The following is a 15,828-nucleotide window of genomic DNA, read 5'->3' as shown; positions in this document are numbered from 1 at the left end:
AAAATGGGCTAGACTTTATGTCTAATACATAGTAATAACATAATTTTGGATCATCTCGGCATTCTTAATCAAGCAAGATACGTGTACTCCAGTACACCAGACGCCTAGCAAATACAAAAAACACTACATGCCATCCATTACAAGAAAGTCAAACTACCGTTCGTAAAAGTATTGTTCGCTTTTTTTGATTGAACTTGAAAATACGTTGCACTACCACCAACCAAACATAGAAACATCTTAGACCTCGGTAACGAGATCCTTCTTGAGGGTACCGATGAACTGCTTCTTCTCCTCGAAGGTCTGGAAAGCACCGTGACCGAACTTGGAGGAGGTATCGATCCACTTGAGGTCGACCTTCTCGGTGGCCCTGCGGTTGGTCTGGGGGTACAGAGTCTTACGCAGAGTCATGACACGCTTCTTAACACCGGGAACGGAGCCCTTAAGCAGAACCCAGTCGTTCTTGACCTCACCGTAGTGAACGAAACCACCCATGCTAAAGGGAAAATGTTAGTTTGAGTTTAGAAAACGTGGTAAAGGAGAAGGAGAGTAAAACATACGGGGTGATCTGCTTCTTGGAGATGTCGAACTCGGTGGAGGCGGAGCCCTCATCGCTGGCCTTACCGATACGGAAGACCTTGTGGTTGCAGGAGGTACGGTGGTGGTATCCGTCCTGACCGGCACGGGCAACAGTCCACTGGACGTGGTTAGGGTGCCAAGCACCAATACAGGCGACCTTACGCAGACCCTTGTGGGTCTTACGGGGAAGCTTGGTGGTACCCCAACGGCTGGTGACACCGGAGAAACCGTGACCCTTGGTAACGGCGATGACATCAATCATCTCGTCCTTCTCGAAGATGCTGTCGATGTCGATGGTCTTCTCGAAGAGGTTGCGGGAGAAGTCAACCTTGTCGGCAACGGAGCCACCGTTGACCTGGATCTCCATAAGGTGGGCCTTCTTCTGCTTGATGGGGGTCTTGCGGATCTGAGTGTGGGCAAGGACACGGACGACAGTGCAGTACTTCTTGATGCGCTCAAGCTCACGGGTGACGGAGGCACCAGAGGACTCGGCGTGGCCCTTGGCGTACTTGGTGAAGGCCTTCTTCTTGGACTTGTACCAGTTCTTGTAGAAGCGACGCTTGACCTCGTCGCTCAGGTGCTCAGCCCAGACGGTGGTGAGAGAGCGGAGACCACGGGGAGTCTCGATGTAACCGACAACACCAACGGCAACGAGCTAGAAAAAAAGTATGTTAGAATAGAGGTTGGAAGAATTTTTTTTTCTGCTGTCGTTTGGGCGTATTGGGAAACCTACAGGAGGGGTCTCGATGACGGTAGCGGCCTCAACGATCTCCTTCTTGTGCATCTTGGCACCGGGACGGTCAAGGTCACGGACGATGGTGGTCATACCGGCCTTGTAGCCCATGGAGGCAGTCAGGTGGACGGGCTTCTTGGCGTCATCCTTAGGGAAGCTGTCGCACAAACGTTATATCAGTATAACATGTTCTCCGCAAGAAGAAAAAAATCTTCAATTTCTTTCGCTGCGTATTGCGAAAAGAACATATCACTCACCTCTTGACCTTTCCGCGGTGGCGGGCAGCGCGCTTGCGCGGGAGGTAGGCGAGAGAGCCTGTAATTGTGAGTTAGTAAAAACCGCACACTGAGATGTCGAATTTTTCGTCGGAGATGGAGGTTGATCACGAACCGTGGCGAGGAGCTTCGTACTTCCGGTGACTCCTGTTGAGGTAAAAGAAATTAGCAATTGGATTCGATGGTATCTTGCGTCGATTGTATGGTGTGGGCGACTCACATCTTGACCCTGTGTTGTCGTTAGTCGTCGTGGTGGTAGAGTGACGATCTAAAAGTGTTGGAAGGTGTATTTTGCACGCTAGACGAGTGTGGGCTGACCTAAGCGAGGCGGGTTCCAATTTGGGATAAGCGACCAATTTTTGCGAATCGTGGTATCATCACGTGGAGTCACGTGGATGTCCTGTCTCACGGGAAAAGTGTCCACACTCAGCTGCCGGGCCGTATTACGTAATAATTTTCAAGTGCACACGTGATATACCCGCTGTTTAAGCCTTTTAACAGGTGCCGCTGAGGGTCTACATACTGTTAGTTATAGAGTTTGTATCTAACTACGAGTTTTATTAACTTCTGTACAGTTGATTCTTTTGTGGATAGAGTTCATTTAAATATGGTTAAATCGACTGTCAAAAAGATGCTTTTAGCATCGTAGATAGAACATTCACAAGGAAAAGGAAACTGGGAAATTCATCAAGCAGTAAGAGAACGAATACAGGCACATGGCCACACTCTCCAGTCCAGTACCCTCTGGCTGATGAGAGTAGGCCAAAACACAGGAGACAAATTCATACCATACATCACGCAATTGCAAGATAGAAAATAGAAAAGGAGATAAGAGGGGTAAAAAGGACATAGAGGGGAAAGAGAAAATAGCCAAGAAAGCGCCAAGAAAACAGAAAAGGTTATCACAGAACTAACAGAAAGTCTTCATCTTTTTTAATTGAGTTTAAGAAGACTCCTGCTTGGAAGGGGTACCCGGGCGACCGTTGCCAGCAACGCCAGCTCCATTGGCGGCGCCAGCGGCACTACCATTCGGGCTATCCTTGGCCGCGGCACTGACCTTCTTCTCCTCTTCCACTTCGTCATCGTAGTCCTCGTCAACATCCATCTTACGAGCTGGAGGCTCGTGGGAGGAAGGTGGCTCAGGACGAGGTGCTTCCTCCTTGACCGGGGTATTGGCCGATGGAGGAGCTGATGGGGGTCCGTTAGAGGGAGGGACAGAGCTTTCAGCCATTGGAGGGAGGCTGGGGCCACCGGGGGCGTGGGGTGGCATGCTCTGAATGGAAGGCAGAGTAGGAGGGTGGTGTGCAGCTTCAGAGGGGTGATAGTTCTCGTTAGCTCGGCGAGCATCCTCACGACGAGCTTCAGAGGAGCTACGACGCTGCATCTCACCAGGAGATGGCATGTGGGCTGGAGGGCTTGCACGGCGGCTATTCTGATCATCTAGACGAGCGCGGTTTTCATCACTTGCCAGCTTCTTCACTGGACCAGACTCTTCCCACTCACGGCCACGCTTCATGGCAGAGGTGGGACGATCTTCACCGCGCTCACGGGCAGCAGCCTCAGCGGCGGCGGCAGCGGCAGCAGGTGCAGGAGCACCCGAGGCAATGCCGGTTGAGTTAACGCCAGGGCCAGGAGGGGGGTTAGGGCCAGGGCCACCAGCAGTAGGACCGGGGTGGTAGTTCTGGTGGGGGTATCCAGCGCTAGGGGAAGGAGGACGCTCATCGCGGATAGGACGGATCTCAGTCGGGGGACTGAAGGGGCGGTGGTATGGGGGAGGGGCTCCACCAACAGGAGGAGCTCCAGTGTTAGGTCCAGGTGGGGGAGGAGCAGCGCCAGGTGCTGGAGGAAGAGGGCCACGAGCAGGAGCATTGAATCCGGGACCGCTACTAGGGGCACGTTCATGTCCGGGGGCTGGTCCATTTCCCAACTGAGGGAGAGTATGTGGGGGAGGGTAACCAGCGGGACCACCCATCTTTGGGGAACGAGGCGGCCCACGAGCAGGGTCAGGGAATACGCGACCAGGCTCCTGGCGAGGACTGGCCTGTGGAGCCACACCGGGGATGCGAGGCATGTCGCGGGCCTCAATGCCGGGAGGAGGACCACTGGGAGGAGGCGCAGATGTAAGATCGTTGATACCTCGGTTCCAATCAGCGACATGGCGGGGAGGTGCAGGTGCCTGAGGTGGTGGGCCAACAGGTGCTGGAGCACCCCACTGAGGAGCTGGGGGTTGACCGACACCGTTTTGATATGCCTGTGGGTGGACATCTTGCGGCTGGGGCGCGGGCGCGGAACCTTGTTGGGGAGCGGAGCCAGACATTTGACTCTGGAGAAGCTGTAGACGAGCTTTAATGTGAACATTGCTGGGATCGAGGTCCGCAGCACGGCCATATGCGTCAAGGGCGTCGGCAATCTGGTTGTTGCAGGACTCGTACAGAGTACCCAGATCATACCAGACTTCCGAAATGTAAGGGTTCAAGCGAATAGCGCGAGAGTAGGCGTCAAGCGCATCGCGGTACTGATTGATCTGGTAATACAGTACACCGATCGAGCACCAGAAGGTTGGGTTGCGACCGTCGCGGTAGACAGCTTGCTGGTAGGCTTCGTAGGCTTTGGGGTATTTGGCCTGCGACATGTAGCAACGACCCAGAAGGTACCAACTTTGAGCATCGGTGTTATCTGCGCTGACAGACTTCTCCAAGAACTCAATGGCCTTGTCCTGGCTCGAGTAGCTAGTGCTCTGCTGGTGGTAGAGCCATCCGAGCTGCTGGAGAACCTTGGCGTGGTTAGGATCGCGATCGAGGACGCGACGGTAGGCAGCTTGTGCGGAATCGAACTAAAGATAACAATGCCGTCGTTAGAATTTGTTTTCCAAAGGCGTTTGGCAAACCTGGGAACGTTCAAAACTTACATCCTTTTGTTGTTCGTGAACATGGCCAATTTGGAACCAGATATCCTCCTCAGTCAAAGGGCGAGGCGGGTCGTTGACAATGTATTTGAAGCACTTGTCGCGTGTTAGTAACTTGAATCCTAGTGTTTTGTAAGGATTTTTTTTGGTAGCCTACCTCCAAACTTTGGCTGAACTTTTGCTGCTGCTTGTATATGATACCGAGACGGAAGTAAATCTCATTGGCCTTCTCGAAATCCGGAGCCATGCGCATAACCTGGGAGAAAGCTTCCTCGGCATGATCCAGGGATCCGTAGCGATCATAGAGTATTCCGATTCCGTACCAAAGTTTAGGCTCCTGAGAAAAATAATGAGCTGTGTTCAATGCCGCAAGTAAAGTGAAAGAGAGTGAATTTACCTTAGGATCACGAAGGTGATATAAAGCCTGTTGATACGAGGTGTATGCTTCCTGCAAGTTGTCCATCATCAAATGACAGTGTCCCAAGCTCCCCCAGGTCTCACCGCTAGCTGGATCCAGCTTCAGAATGTTCTGGAGGTATTCGATCGCCTTGGGGAATTGTTCCTTGGTTCTGAGGATGCATGAGATGGCATTCATAGCTGGCACAGACCATTGGTTATGGCGCAGAGCCTGCTCGTAAGCGTTCATTGAGCCATCCAGATCCCCCATCAATTCAGTCATGCTTCCTGTAGACGAGAAAATAAAAGATTAGCTTCCGTGATCATAGTGTCGCGTGAGGGTAGTGAGGAACAATGCGTACCAATTTGAAGCCAGACTGACTCATTGAGGGCTGTAATCTTCTGGGCAGTGGTGAGAGGCACAGCTTTCTGTCCTTGTGCGGGCATCGGCTGCATATGACCATTGACCTGCGGATGCGCCGCCATGTGCGCATGGTGCTGAGCGACGCTCGCAGTCGGAGAAGGTTGAGTATGAGACATGGCTCACAATGGGTGGGATGTAGTTGCAATACTATATCCAGATGTGTTGCGACCAAGTGTCAGAGAGTGTTGCGACACAATGATGCAATCCACCAGGGCGACGATAGAAAAGATACCGGGGAACGAGCCGGCAAGTGGACTGAAGGGGAAAGAAAAGATAGCTGCTTCTAATTTCGCGTCAAATATCGCAAATTCATGCAATTAAAAAAATCGTCTGCGACACCAGGTCGCAACGGATCCGAAGGATGAGCACCCGCAATTTGGTTCGTGCGCCTACTCCTAGGAATGGATGGGGAAAAGACGGAGAGGTTGTAATGGGGGAAAGTTTGTGGGGAGGGGAAAGATCCCACACGGAGAACAAATGGGGGGAGAAGGAAAGACAAAGCAAGAGATAATATAAAGGGGGGAAGGGAAGAGTGGATGAAGTGAAGAAGACGTGTATAGGGTTAAACGAGGTGTTAGAGAAGAATCGGGGGAAGGGGAAAAGAGTCGAGGGGCTGGCAGGAAAGGTGTGAAATTTGCCAAGCGGCGCTAGTGGTTGTGTAGCTGTCCGCCGTCACCACAGACACCAGCAACAAGCAAGCAACCCACACGAACAGAAAAAAGAAAAAAGGAAAAATTAAAAAATCAAAAAATCAACCCAAAAATTCCACAGAGAGGAGCTGACGGCTCAGAACAGACTAGTGGAGTGGGGCTGATCTGGAGGCGGTTATGATGCCGTGGATTGGGCTTTCATCAAACGGTGTGGGGGCGTGGTACTTTGTGCTATCTATTCCGATCTATATAGGTCATTTTTGGGGTATTATTATACTTTGTTACGTGGTTTGATTTCCTTGTGAGACTATCGGGCATATCCTTCTTCACCCAGATTAGGTACCATCCATTACTTTGAAGAAGGTATATATATTTTGGGGGGCAAGGGAAGAGGGCAATTAAGAATTATTAAGTATTTCCCGAATAATAGAATTATTTATGATTTACGAACCCCCGGTTAGGACAAGTGGCGCCCCAGTGGGTCCTTCCCCCCCCTCGGGGTGGGCACCCCCGTGGTCGTGCTAAAGAGCGCTAGTGTGACTGTTCTCCGTGCCACTCCGACTTTAGCCTAACGCGGCCAAGGGCCTAAGCTAAGACCCGGTATGTTGGACCGTGCGGCCATGGGCTAGCTACCCAGATCCCTGCCCCCTGTGTCGCTACTGGCCCAAGTCAAACAAGGGGGGGAAAGCAAGTCCACCTCCGCTATTTTCTTCCGGCTGCACGGCCAACTCAGCCCAAACCCGGCATCGTGCAGCATGCAGCTGTCGAGTGACCCTGCCAACCTTGCGATCTGTGACCTGAATGATGATGATACGGGGGTTTATAATAATTTAAATAATTATCCTTGAACCCTCTGGAATTAATTGAGAAACTATTTCTATTATTATTTGCTTTTTTCTCCCTTTGCTGTGATTTTTATTTTATGTTTTCTCCGACAGCTGCAGGGTTGACTTGCATACCACGGGAGTCTCCTCCACTAGCGCATTTCGCCCCTTCCGTCATGATGATTCTGAAGGGGACTTTTTCTTTTGATTATTTTATTTTACTTTACATTACATTATTATGTATGTATATTCTTAATTATAATTATAATTTTATTCTCTTCGATTGATCCATTTCCCTTATATATTGCTTGATCTTCCTCCCCTCCACAACCCGGAATATATGCATCATTTTCTGTTCTTAATTAAACTCACGCCCAACTCCACTCCAGCTACTGGACTAACTAATGATTACTGTACTAGTAACTTGAATTCTTCCGTGTCTTTTCTGTCTTTTCCGGGATCAATTCCCTTAACCCGTTACTCATCTCAAAGCCCTGACCATCCCTCAGCCACAAAGCCACAGCTCTCCCGCCGCATACCAATCGATGTCTGACGATGATCTTGATACACATTGGCCCCAATAGTGGAGATGTGACAATGCACCTCACACCCCCTTTCAAGTTCCTGGCGGATTCGGTAGTTCTCTCTCGCAGCATAATCCAATCATCCTGCCCCCAACATAAACGCCCGATTCCTGAATTTCTTTCTGTTTCTGCCTCTGCTGCTGCTTCTGCTTCCCCTGCCGCATCCAGCAGAACCTTCGATCGGCACGACCATGTCGTCAGCCTGGAACTCGGTGGATGTGGATCCACTGCCCCGTGGATACGCAACACGCTCTTTTTTTTCTATTCTTTTTTTCCATTTGACTTTTTTTTCCTCCCCTTCAATTTTTGATTTTCCTTTTTTTGCCCCCAAATAAATTATTCCCCTAATTTTCTAAGGGTTTGCCTAGCCGAGCCGCCGGCCGTTACGTCGTAGTCCACTTGGGCTTAGATTTTGTGAAACACACTTAATACTAGTAGCAGCAGAAGAAGTTCCTTAAATAGTTCATATTCACAGTTCATTATTGAAATAAAATATTTTGATTTTACAGTACATGCACTCCAAGCATTGATCTATTGACCCATTGATCCCGACCACTGACGCTCCATACCTAAATTCCCCGTTCGAAGTACCCAACACGAGAACACGGAATACCAAAACCCATAATTCCACATACTCAGAACAACGAACATACCCAAAAAATCAAAACCCACTGTAAGAATAAATGAGCGTAGATCCCTCCGCGTGGGTTACACAGTCGTTGGAAATTTTCAGCGTGCACAATATCCATCACCGCTACTACCATCAACCTCCACCCAGCTAACTTCCTTCCCTATGACACAATCTCCGTCTGTGTCGGATCCGGTGTCCCCAATCCCAATCCTAATCCCTGCAGTACCCAGCAACCTATCTATCTATCTATTCACCCACCACAGCAGCAACAGCCTCTAACACAGCAGCGCGCGCGAACTCTCAAACACAATCAGGGGGCACCGGGGCACTCGGTCAGCGTGTTCCGGGCATTTTGGGCCTGGTCTCCACTTTGTGCGAACAGATATCAGCCGCGCGCATAGCTTGCTTCCTGTGAGTCCACTGTGGAGACTTCTCGGAGCCGGGAGCAGAAGGATTACTTAAGGAGCTATCGCCGTATAGTTTTAGTGCTTGGGTAGTTTGCCTAGTCTAGCCTGTTGTTGCTTAGCGTTAGGCTTTTGCCTTCTGGGGCTGGAATGGCGGGAATGACTTTACCTAGCCTGACCATCAGTCTTGTTGGGCTGTCGTGGTTCAAGTTGTGGTCGCTGGGGTTCCTGGAATTTGGGACTTGTGTACAGTCCAGTAAGCGGATGATGAGTTCTTTGTACTCCAGCATTCCGTCTGGATACATATGTTAAGTAGGTTATGCTGTCTCTCTTTCTTCTCCACTCCACCCCTCTCTTGCTAGGGGAAATCCTAGATTTTGGAGGCTTTTGTCTTGCATGACACGGTTGGTGGGACGGTGCAACGCGCTACCTAGATCGCGGTAGGGCATATAGACCTCGAGAGCCTTAGGCCTGCTTACTTGGCTGTTCATGAGCTTCCGAGGTCATAGCGAATCTATCCGATTGCTAGTCACTTCAGAGTTATAAGGTCGTGGCTGATTTATTGTGATCGGACCCACGACCCGATAAATCTTATTACTCTTTATATTCAATATAATTCATCTATCACGTATAAAGTATTGTTCGTTGCTTAGAAGTAGTTGGAGCGAAAGCCGATTCCAGATCAGCCCAGTCCTACAGCTAAATGTACAACCATCAGGGCTTAATGAGGAACCAAGCAAAGACATATCTCTAAAAAGATGCCTCCTTACTACCTCGAGATGCAAAATTATGAGGATGATTACAATTCAAATTTAAGTCGGTAGAGATATTGATCCCAGGACAAGGTACTTAAGCAGCAATTGGAAATCCTTATTGCGACCGGCACAGGTACCGACCGCCATTAAACATGAACTTGACTCGATTCGACTCGAAAATGCCACCCAAACAAGCATAGTGCATTAGCACGCTTATTCAAATTAAAATTAGCAAAAGGAAAAGGAAGAGAGTGAAGGGGGAAAAAAAAAAAAAAAAAAAAAAAAGCAAAATAAAATGAATCTAAGCCTTGCGCGCTATCGAACGCTAAGACAATTAGGCTGTGATGGCTCTCCCAGTGCCGGGGTACTTGTACTTGTGTTCATTACGAAGCATTTCTTGGCGCGTGTCTGGTTTTGATAAATACATGATGTGTGTTGCTATCTGCAGCAGAAGTGATGCATAAAGAAGAGGAAGAAAGCGGGCTAGCTGGATTGTCAATCGATCTGGTCGTATCTTGATTCCTGGTGGCTGCAGTATTTTCTGCAGCCACAAACGAGGGGTCTGTCCGCTTACTGGGGTCGGCTGAGTAGTAGTGAGTGCCAGTGAGTGACCGATCTTAGTTAGGCTCAGAGTGTTCAGGCTCGTTTTGACACCCGAGCGCGAGAGATACATATTCAATTAGGTAGAGCTGATATAAGGGTGATCTAGTACAGAAGTACGGAATCAGTCTGAGATTGATCATTACATGTGCATATGCATATGCATACGTAGTTGGAACTAAGAAATGGATGCTGAGGTAAAGGTATTTATTTGCAAGTTAACTTTGGGGAATCTATGCGAAGAGTCAAAGAAATAAAAGTCTACAGTACATGGTCGTGGTCGTAGTCCACGGGTAGATCTGAGGCTCCAAGGTGTCAATACAAAAGAGATCGCTGCGGCCCCTCCCTTCACCGTGAAGATAAAAAGGGATCGAAAAAGAGCGATTGAGCAGAATATCCTGCACAAGAAGGCTAGTTACAGTAAACGTACTATATATAGCATCTAGGGGCCATAGAGATAAGATGTGCGTCGCTTTGATGGGCCCTTGGAGGCAACAGCGTAAAATGGGGCCATGAGATGGAAGGATGAGCAATCTATTTAGTATTTACTTTGCTCGGCCAGTGACATGAAATCCATACCCCCGGGGCCGTTTTCAAGCTTCTGTTTCCCCACTTCTAGCCGACAATCTATTTTGTGTTCTTATGAATGCACTAGAAGCGTCATTGCCCAGTTGGCTTAGCTTGGATGCGTGCGCTTAATTTACGCAGGCGCTGGGCGCCTTTGAGTTCACTAGAAAATGGGGAATTATTAGAACTAAAACTAATGGACTGCCAGAAATGTTGACGTATCTCTTTTAAGAGGGTGGCTGCGAAGGTTAATTCTGTATACGTACATACATGTGTCCCTGTTCTGAGCGGCTGAGATCAGTCGGCTACTACTAGTAACAAATCTTACCATGTCATTGACTGACAGGTCTTGATACCCCGGTGAAGTGTTGTATAAAATCTACGTAGATAATCTCGATAAGCTCTGATTACTATAGAGTAAAGCTCTTTGTAGCCTTTGGATGATTCCAAGTTTTGAAGTCTAGTACAGAGAATCTACTTTTTTATCTCCAGTAGGCCTCTGCAGGTACATAGCAATGTATACATATCTCGTCATCCGAGTCTCATACTTGGGGCACGAACCTTGAACATTGAAATACAATGAATTCCGAGTCAGACATTCAGTCTCCAAGGCAAGTGACAACAGCCCCGACTCTTCATAGCTCATTAATCGAACACATGTTTATCATATCCCCCCAAACAAAACCCCAATATCATAATTTAGCCCCCAAATCCCCCCCTGCAACTTCCCGAGACTTAAAGCATAAGTTATTTGCTTTTTTGGCCAACTAGGATCCAACAGTTAGCCTGGAAGCCTGCATCCCTTAATTCACCCGGACCCCGATATCCGGGCCCAGGGCTTCGCCCCAATTATCTATTGGGACCGTTCTTACTCCGTACTCCGTACTACACGGCTCTGCCTGTCTGACAGTAAGCAGGGGGCCATGATCTCGGTACTGTAGTGCATGCTTCGGAGCCCTACAGAAGATCCCTTGCTGCATGCAGCGTGATGGGCTTGATTTCTCCAGATCATATTTTGAATGAATACATTTGAACTTTGTTTTGATCCACTGATTTTCATTTTGTATGTAATGTGTAGGTATACAATGTACGGAGTACATATGGATACTTGGTGCGGCATACGCTGATCTTATCTTATGTAGACGGGGTCCACTGCAGATGTATGGTAGATAGAGTAATTCATATGCAAGGTTAGCTTGTCTATGGGGATATGATCGCTTTCAAGGCTTGCGCATGGATATACCCTGGAACTAAATGTAAACACTTATCACTCAGGGGCGTTGTTGCTGAGTACTTCTATATGGTGATGCACTTCGTATCATAATCCACTCATATCTAAGAATTCGTAGATGGCGGAGGAAGGTGTAGCTGAAAACCAGCCTCTCATTTAGGGATGTATCATAGTACATACTGATCTAATCAATACGATCCCCAATCTTGGAATGTAATCATCTTATTGGTCTCCGTGTTCCGCGTTGCTGCCGACACTCACAACCAAGATGGCGGTCGGGATTCCCACGAGGGGATATATGCCTCCACCAGGGCAACAAACTTTGAAAGTTCTCCAAGTGATCTGCAACATAGGCGGGGGAAATGCAAGATAAATGTGACCGATCCACACTTCTAGGGTTACCACCCTCTTCTTGTTGTGTGCTTACTGCAATGGATCGACAGCGGACAACCAGTTGCAATCCCGTCCGACGTCCACCACATGATAAACCCGCACAAAAGCGCCGAAAGGGATACCAAGCCCGAATACACGCAATCACTGCCGTCTTAGCCGAGAAAATTGGCTTGGTTGCGGGGTTGATCATCTTATTCCCGAGGTGTCAGAGCTAAGTTGCACTATGAAAGTACTCAGGCTGTACGGAGTACAAACACATCCTACGAGTCAATGGCGTTTGATAAAAAAGCAAAGCAAGACGCCTATTCATTCCCCATCCCTTGAAAGCCCGGTAATTTTTCTTTCTTAGCCTCCATTCTTTTAGCTTTTTCTTTTCTTGTGTACGGATGCCGAGAATTTCCAAGATCAATACCAAGGTCTTGGACGATGATGCGACCGAGGAAAGAGATTTGAGGGGCTTGGATTGTCGGGTTGGCGGTGACAGGCAGACGAGACAACGAAGTAGCCAAGACAAGATTGTGACCCTGATCAACTCGGGAATCCACAGGATTTGAAATGCATAATGGTTACATTGTCTGAGCGGGCAATACGTTCTGCCATCTTTTACTACGTATGGGTGTTGGTTGGGGTTGTTTACCTCATATATGTGCTCCATATGTATGGAGATCGGGGTCCGGAGCAACTAACCTTAGAGGGAATCCTTTGTCAGTGCATACATAGTACAGTTCCTGTCTGCGGCAGTCTAGTCTCTGCAGCCCTGTCTGATTATTGTAAGGGAAGGAGGAGCGATGTATGCTGCAGGGCTAGGAAGGATCTCCCCGCAGGTTACTGCTATGGGGTCCATTTACCTAATGGATATTGAGAACTTGAAAGTGAATATTTGCGCCGCAGAAAAATTCCAATACGCCCAGAAAATGAGGATTAGATTTGCTTGACAATCAGGGCTTTGCCAATTTCTCGGCGTCTGGGCATGCTGGGCATGGGTCCGAGGTGGTTTCGGTGTGGAAAGGGGGCAACCGCCGAGGAGGATTTGAATCTAGAGATACGGGGAAGTTCATGTAGATGAAGTGATTGGCATGGGTAGGAGATTCCTAAAAAGGAGTATTCAGATCGATTCCCAAGCTCCGCTTCCTATGTGGTGGGTAGTGTGCATCGTCATGGAACTGAGGTGTTTATGCTTATGGCCCTTGTAAAGAGCGTTTCAGCATATAGACCGGCTTTGGGGGATTGTTGGTAATATTGGTAATATTGGTAATATTGGTAATACCAGTAATACTATCAGCCGCCAAGACGCCGTAGCTGCGGACCACAATGGACTCTAAGCCAATCAAAGGCTGACATATGAGCTGGTCATCCGAAGTCTGTCTTGGCATCTTGGCAACTTGGTAAAATTACATGATCGCGGTATCGGTGCACAGAAGTCTGGCCACATGTGCAACCTTCCTAGGATGGGTGACTGTGATAGAAGCAAGATCATTACGAGATGAGAAAGGTGGTTTAATGTAGGTTAGCTAAGCTAATGAGCTAATGGTAATAAAAAAGAGGGGGCGAGAATATGAAGAACAAGAATGGCGAAACACACAGGCGCTCAAATGATGATGCAGCGCCAGCCCTTTTTTCTCAAATGCCAAGGGCTCGGCATCTGGGCACCTTGGCGAAGCGCGCCTGCAAACAGCAGAGTTTCCGCTGCCATGGCTCTCCCTGGTCTCTCCGCTGTTCCTCTACCCTATAAGTCTCTCTTTCCGCCCTTGCCCTTCCTCCTGATGGGATACTGGTCGCCTGCTCGCATGTATGAGTGGTTATGATGCCCTTGGGGAGACCATGCCGTGAGCCTTATACATCTTAGCTGTGCGCCTGTACGACTTTCGGCCTGCTCGTCTTGCTCCTCAGACTCTCAATCATGCCGTCGTCAGAGATGTCATATAGTCCTGCCTACTACCAAACAAAGGACCTTGCCGGCACAGCTCCCTCCGTGCTCCCTCATGCCTCCCGTCCACCTATCGCACGCCCCGAACCTTCACATTCCAGCCCGCTACGAGCCTCCGAAGGAACAACTCACGACGTGAGTCCCCGCACCTCCGGCCCTCGGGGACCACACGCATATTCTCCAGAAGCATCTCGGCGTGCCTCCCGTGTGGGAGACGATGGTGCTCCGCCTGTTCTAGTAACCAACAGCCTGGCACACAAGGAAGAGCGCTCCCGAGGAAGCTGGGCAGATCAACCATCATTGATGTCGGGCGAGCACTCTCGCACCAACAAGCGAGCCAGCTCTGATGTCCCAACTAGCGATGGAGGCCAAGATGCACTCTTAATGCTCGTATGTTAGCCCCCAATGCAACAAGTTTGCATAGACAACCTGCTAACCAGTATATCTATTATAGTTCCGCCTTTCTGTCCCTGTCCCTTTCTTCTCTTTCGCCGCTTGTGTATACACCTTCTGTGCAATCATATTTGCCATTCTGATCTCTCCTCTCCGCCTCTGTTCGATATCTCCATACCTCCGCAAAACATCCTTCCGAACACAGCTTTGCGATCTCCTCTCGCCAGCTCTCCACATTCACGAACGGCTCGTTTGCATGCTCCCACCTGCAGCTACCCGCTCCTCATCTACACAATGGATCCATGCCGATCCGTATTCAGAAGAACCAACAGCAATCGTTGATTCTAGCATCTTATACTCCGTCGGCATGTCAATACTCGTCTTAGTCATCGCCCCTTTCTTGAGCATTGCCATCGTCCTCTTTGCATGGACAGCAGCCGCATTCTGGGTCTTCGCTATGGTCATGGGTAATCCAGATGGCACGGAAAGGAACGATGATGGTCGTGCCGCTGTCCTGGGCGTATGTAGATGGTGGCGTACATGGTTGGCCAAATCATGGCATTCGTCATAACCCAAACCCCACCCTGAACCCCACAAGGAACAGATCAACAATGAAGTTGATGACTGGTTCAATCAGCCATCAAATCAATTATAACAAAAAATCACCTTGTTCGACGTGGTTTTCAAAGAAGCAAAAATTCACGACTCGTCAAGAGTCATACGCGAAACGACCCTTACTGAACCAAATTTTCTCTTTTGCCCATACTTGCTTTCTCCCCAGGAGATTCCTTATATTCATCCATACACCTTTTTCAACTTCTATATTCTTTCTGCACGGAGTTTGGAGAGAGATTATGGATTCGATCTGATCCGATCCGATCTTAATCGACTCATGGCGTTGGCAGCAGGGCATTTGGCCCAATTTCTTCTATTTAATTACCTCAATATCCTTTCCAAGGAGGATGTAGTGCAAAGTTACCCTTTGCACTAGTTGCCTTGGTGTACTTGTATGGTTTGGAGTGGAGTTCTATTATCCTGGCACTTACTTTACTATCATAACTGCAAGATCTGGAGATGTGTGTAGTATGCGTTGATGAGCGCGAATTTGATACCCAGTTGATTTTCTTTTCAATAAACTTCGCTTGTTCCATCTCTTTCGCCGAATAAAATAAAGTTCAAATTCCTAGCCTATGTTTGTCAATGGTATCCCGGAATGATTGATATGCTGTCCATAAATTGATGTGCACATGTGAAGGCGATCCACCTCAGGGATACCTGAGATTTAGCCTCGTTGATGGGATAAGCATAATTTCGAAGATGATAAGTCCTTTTCCATACGACTTCAGGGCTGTAACTAATTTATTTTATACATAATATCTTCCTTACACATAGGAAAGACTCGTCTAGATTCTCAACAGATGATCAGTAGTTCACAAAGGTGAAACATCGGCTGAACTACTGAGTAGACCCTGATTAAATCAAAACCTTAATGTGAGCAATGATCCTTTCGAGACCACCCTTCAATTATTCAGAGCTCTCCTTAGAAACTCCGGAATTCGG

The 15,828-nt window shown here is 48.5% G+C and overlaps 4 protein-coding genes across 4 annotated transcripts; 2 read left to right on the top strand and 2 right to left on the bottom strand.

Moving 5' to 3' along the window:
* Positions 1 to 237: 237 nt before the first annotated feature.
* On the bottom strand, positions 238 to 5,425 carry N7478_008460 (60S ribosomal uL3 domain-containing protein; the record flags this gene model as incomplete). Its single annotated transcript, XM_056924674.1, has 12 exons — positions 238 to 493; positions 558 to 1,231; positions 1,310 to 1,466; positions 1,567 to 1,624; positions 1,700 to 1,731; positions 1,805 to 1,813; positions 2,063 to 2,099; positions 2,557 to 4,417; positions 4,493 to 4,585; positions 4,647 to 4,826; positions 4,887 to 5,173; positions 5,248 to 5,425. The coding sequence occupies 12 exons, from the start codon at positions 5,423 to 5,425 to the stop codon at positions 238 to 240; spliced, it is 3,822 nt and encodes a 1,273-aa protein (XP_056777400.1).
* Positions 5,426 to 13,126: 7,701 nt separating this feature from the next.
* N7478_008459 (uncharacterized protein) lies at positions 13,127 to 13,321 on the bottom strand (the record flags this gene model as incomplete). Its single annotated transcript, XM_056924673.1, has 1 exon — positions 13,127 to 13,321. One exon carries the CDS (start codon positions 13,319 to 13,321, stop codon positions 13,127 to 13,129), a length of 195 nt encoding a protein of 64 aa, XP_056777399.1.
* Positions 13,322 to 13,516: 195 nt separating this feature from the next.
* N7478_008458 (uncharacterized protein) lies at positions 13,517 to 13,753 on the top strand (the record flags this gene model as incomplete). The annotated part of the gene is made up of 1 exon (XM_056924672.1): positions 13,517 to 13,753. One exon carries the CDS (start codon positions 13,517 to 13,519, stop codon positions 13,751 to 13,753), a length of 237 nt encoding a protein of 78 aa, XP_056777398.1.
* A 95-nt stretch (positions 13,754 to 13,848) lies between these two features.
* Positions 13,849 to 14,839, top strand: N7478_008457 (uncharacterized protein; the record flags this gene model as incomplete). Its single annotated transcript, XM_056924671.1, has 2 exons — positions 13,849 to 14,265; positions 14,330 to 14,839. The coding sequence occupies 2 exons, from the start codon at positions 13,849 to 13,851 to the stop codon at positions 14,837 to 14,839; spliced, it is 927 nt and encodes a 308-aa protein (XP_056777397.1).
* Positions 14,840 to 15,828: the final 989 nt, after the last annotated feature.

Source organism: Penicillium angulare, assembly GCF_028827245.1.
Source record: "Penicillium angulare strain IBT 27051 chromosome Unknown utg000005l_segment0_segment0, whole genome shotgun sequence".
Classification (NCBI taxonomy): domain Eukaryota; kingdom Fungi; phylum Ascomycota; class Eurotiomycetes; order Eurotiales; family Aspergillaceae; genus Penicillium; species Penicillium angulare.
Note: the sequence above shows the minus strand (reverse complement) of the source record. Positions and strands in the feature narration are given on the sequence as shown.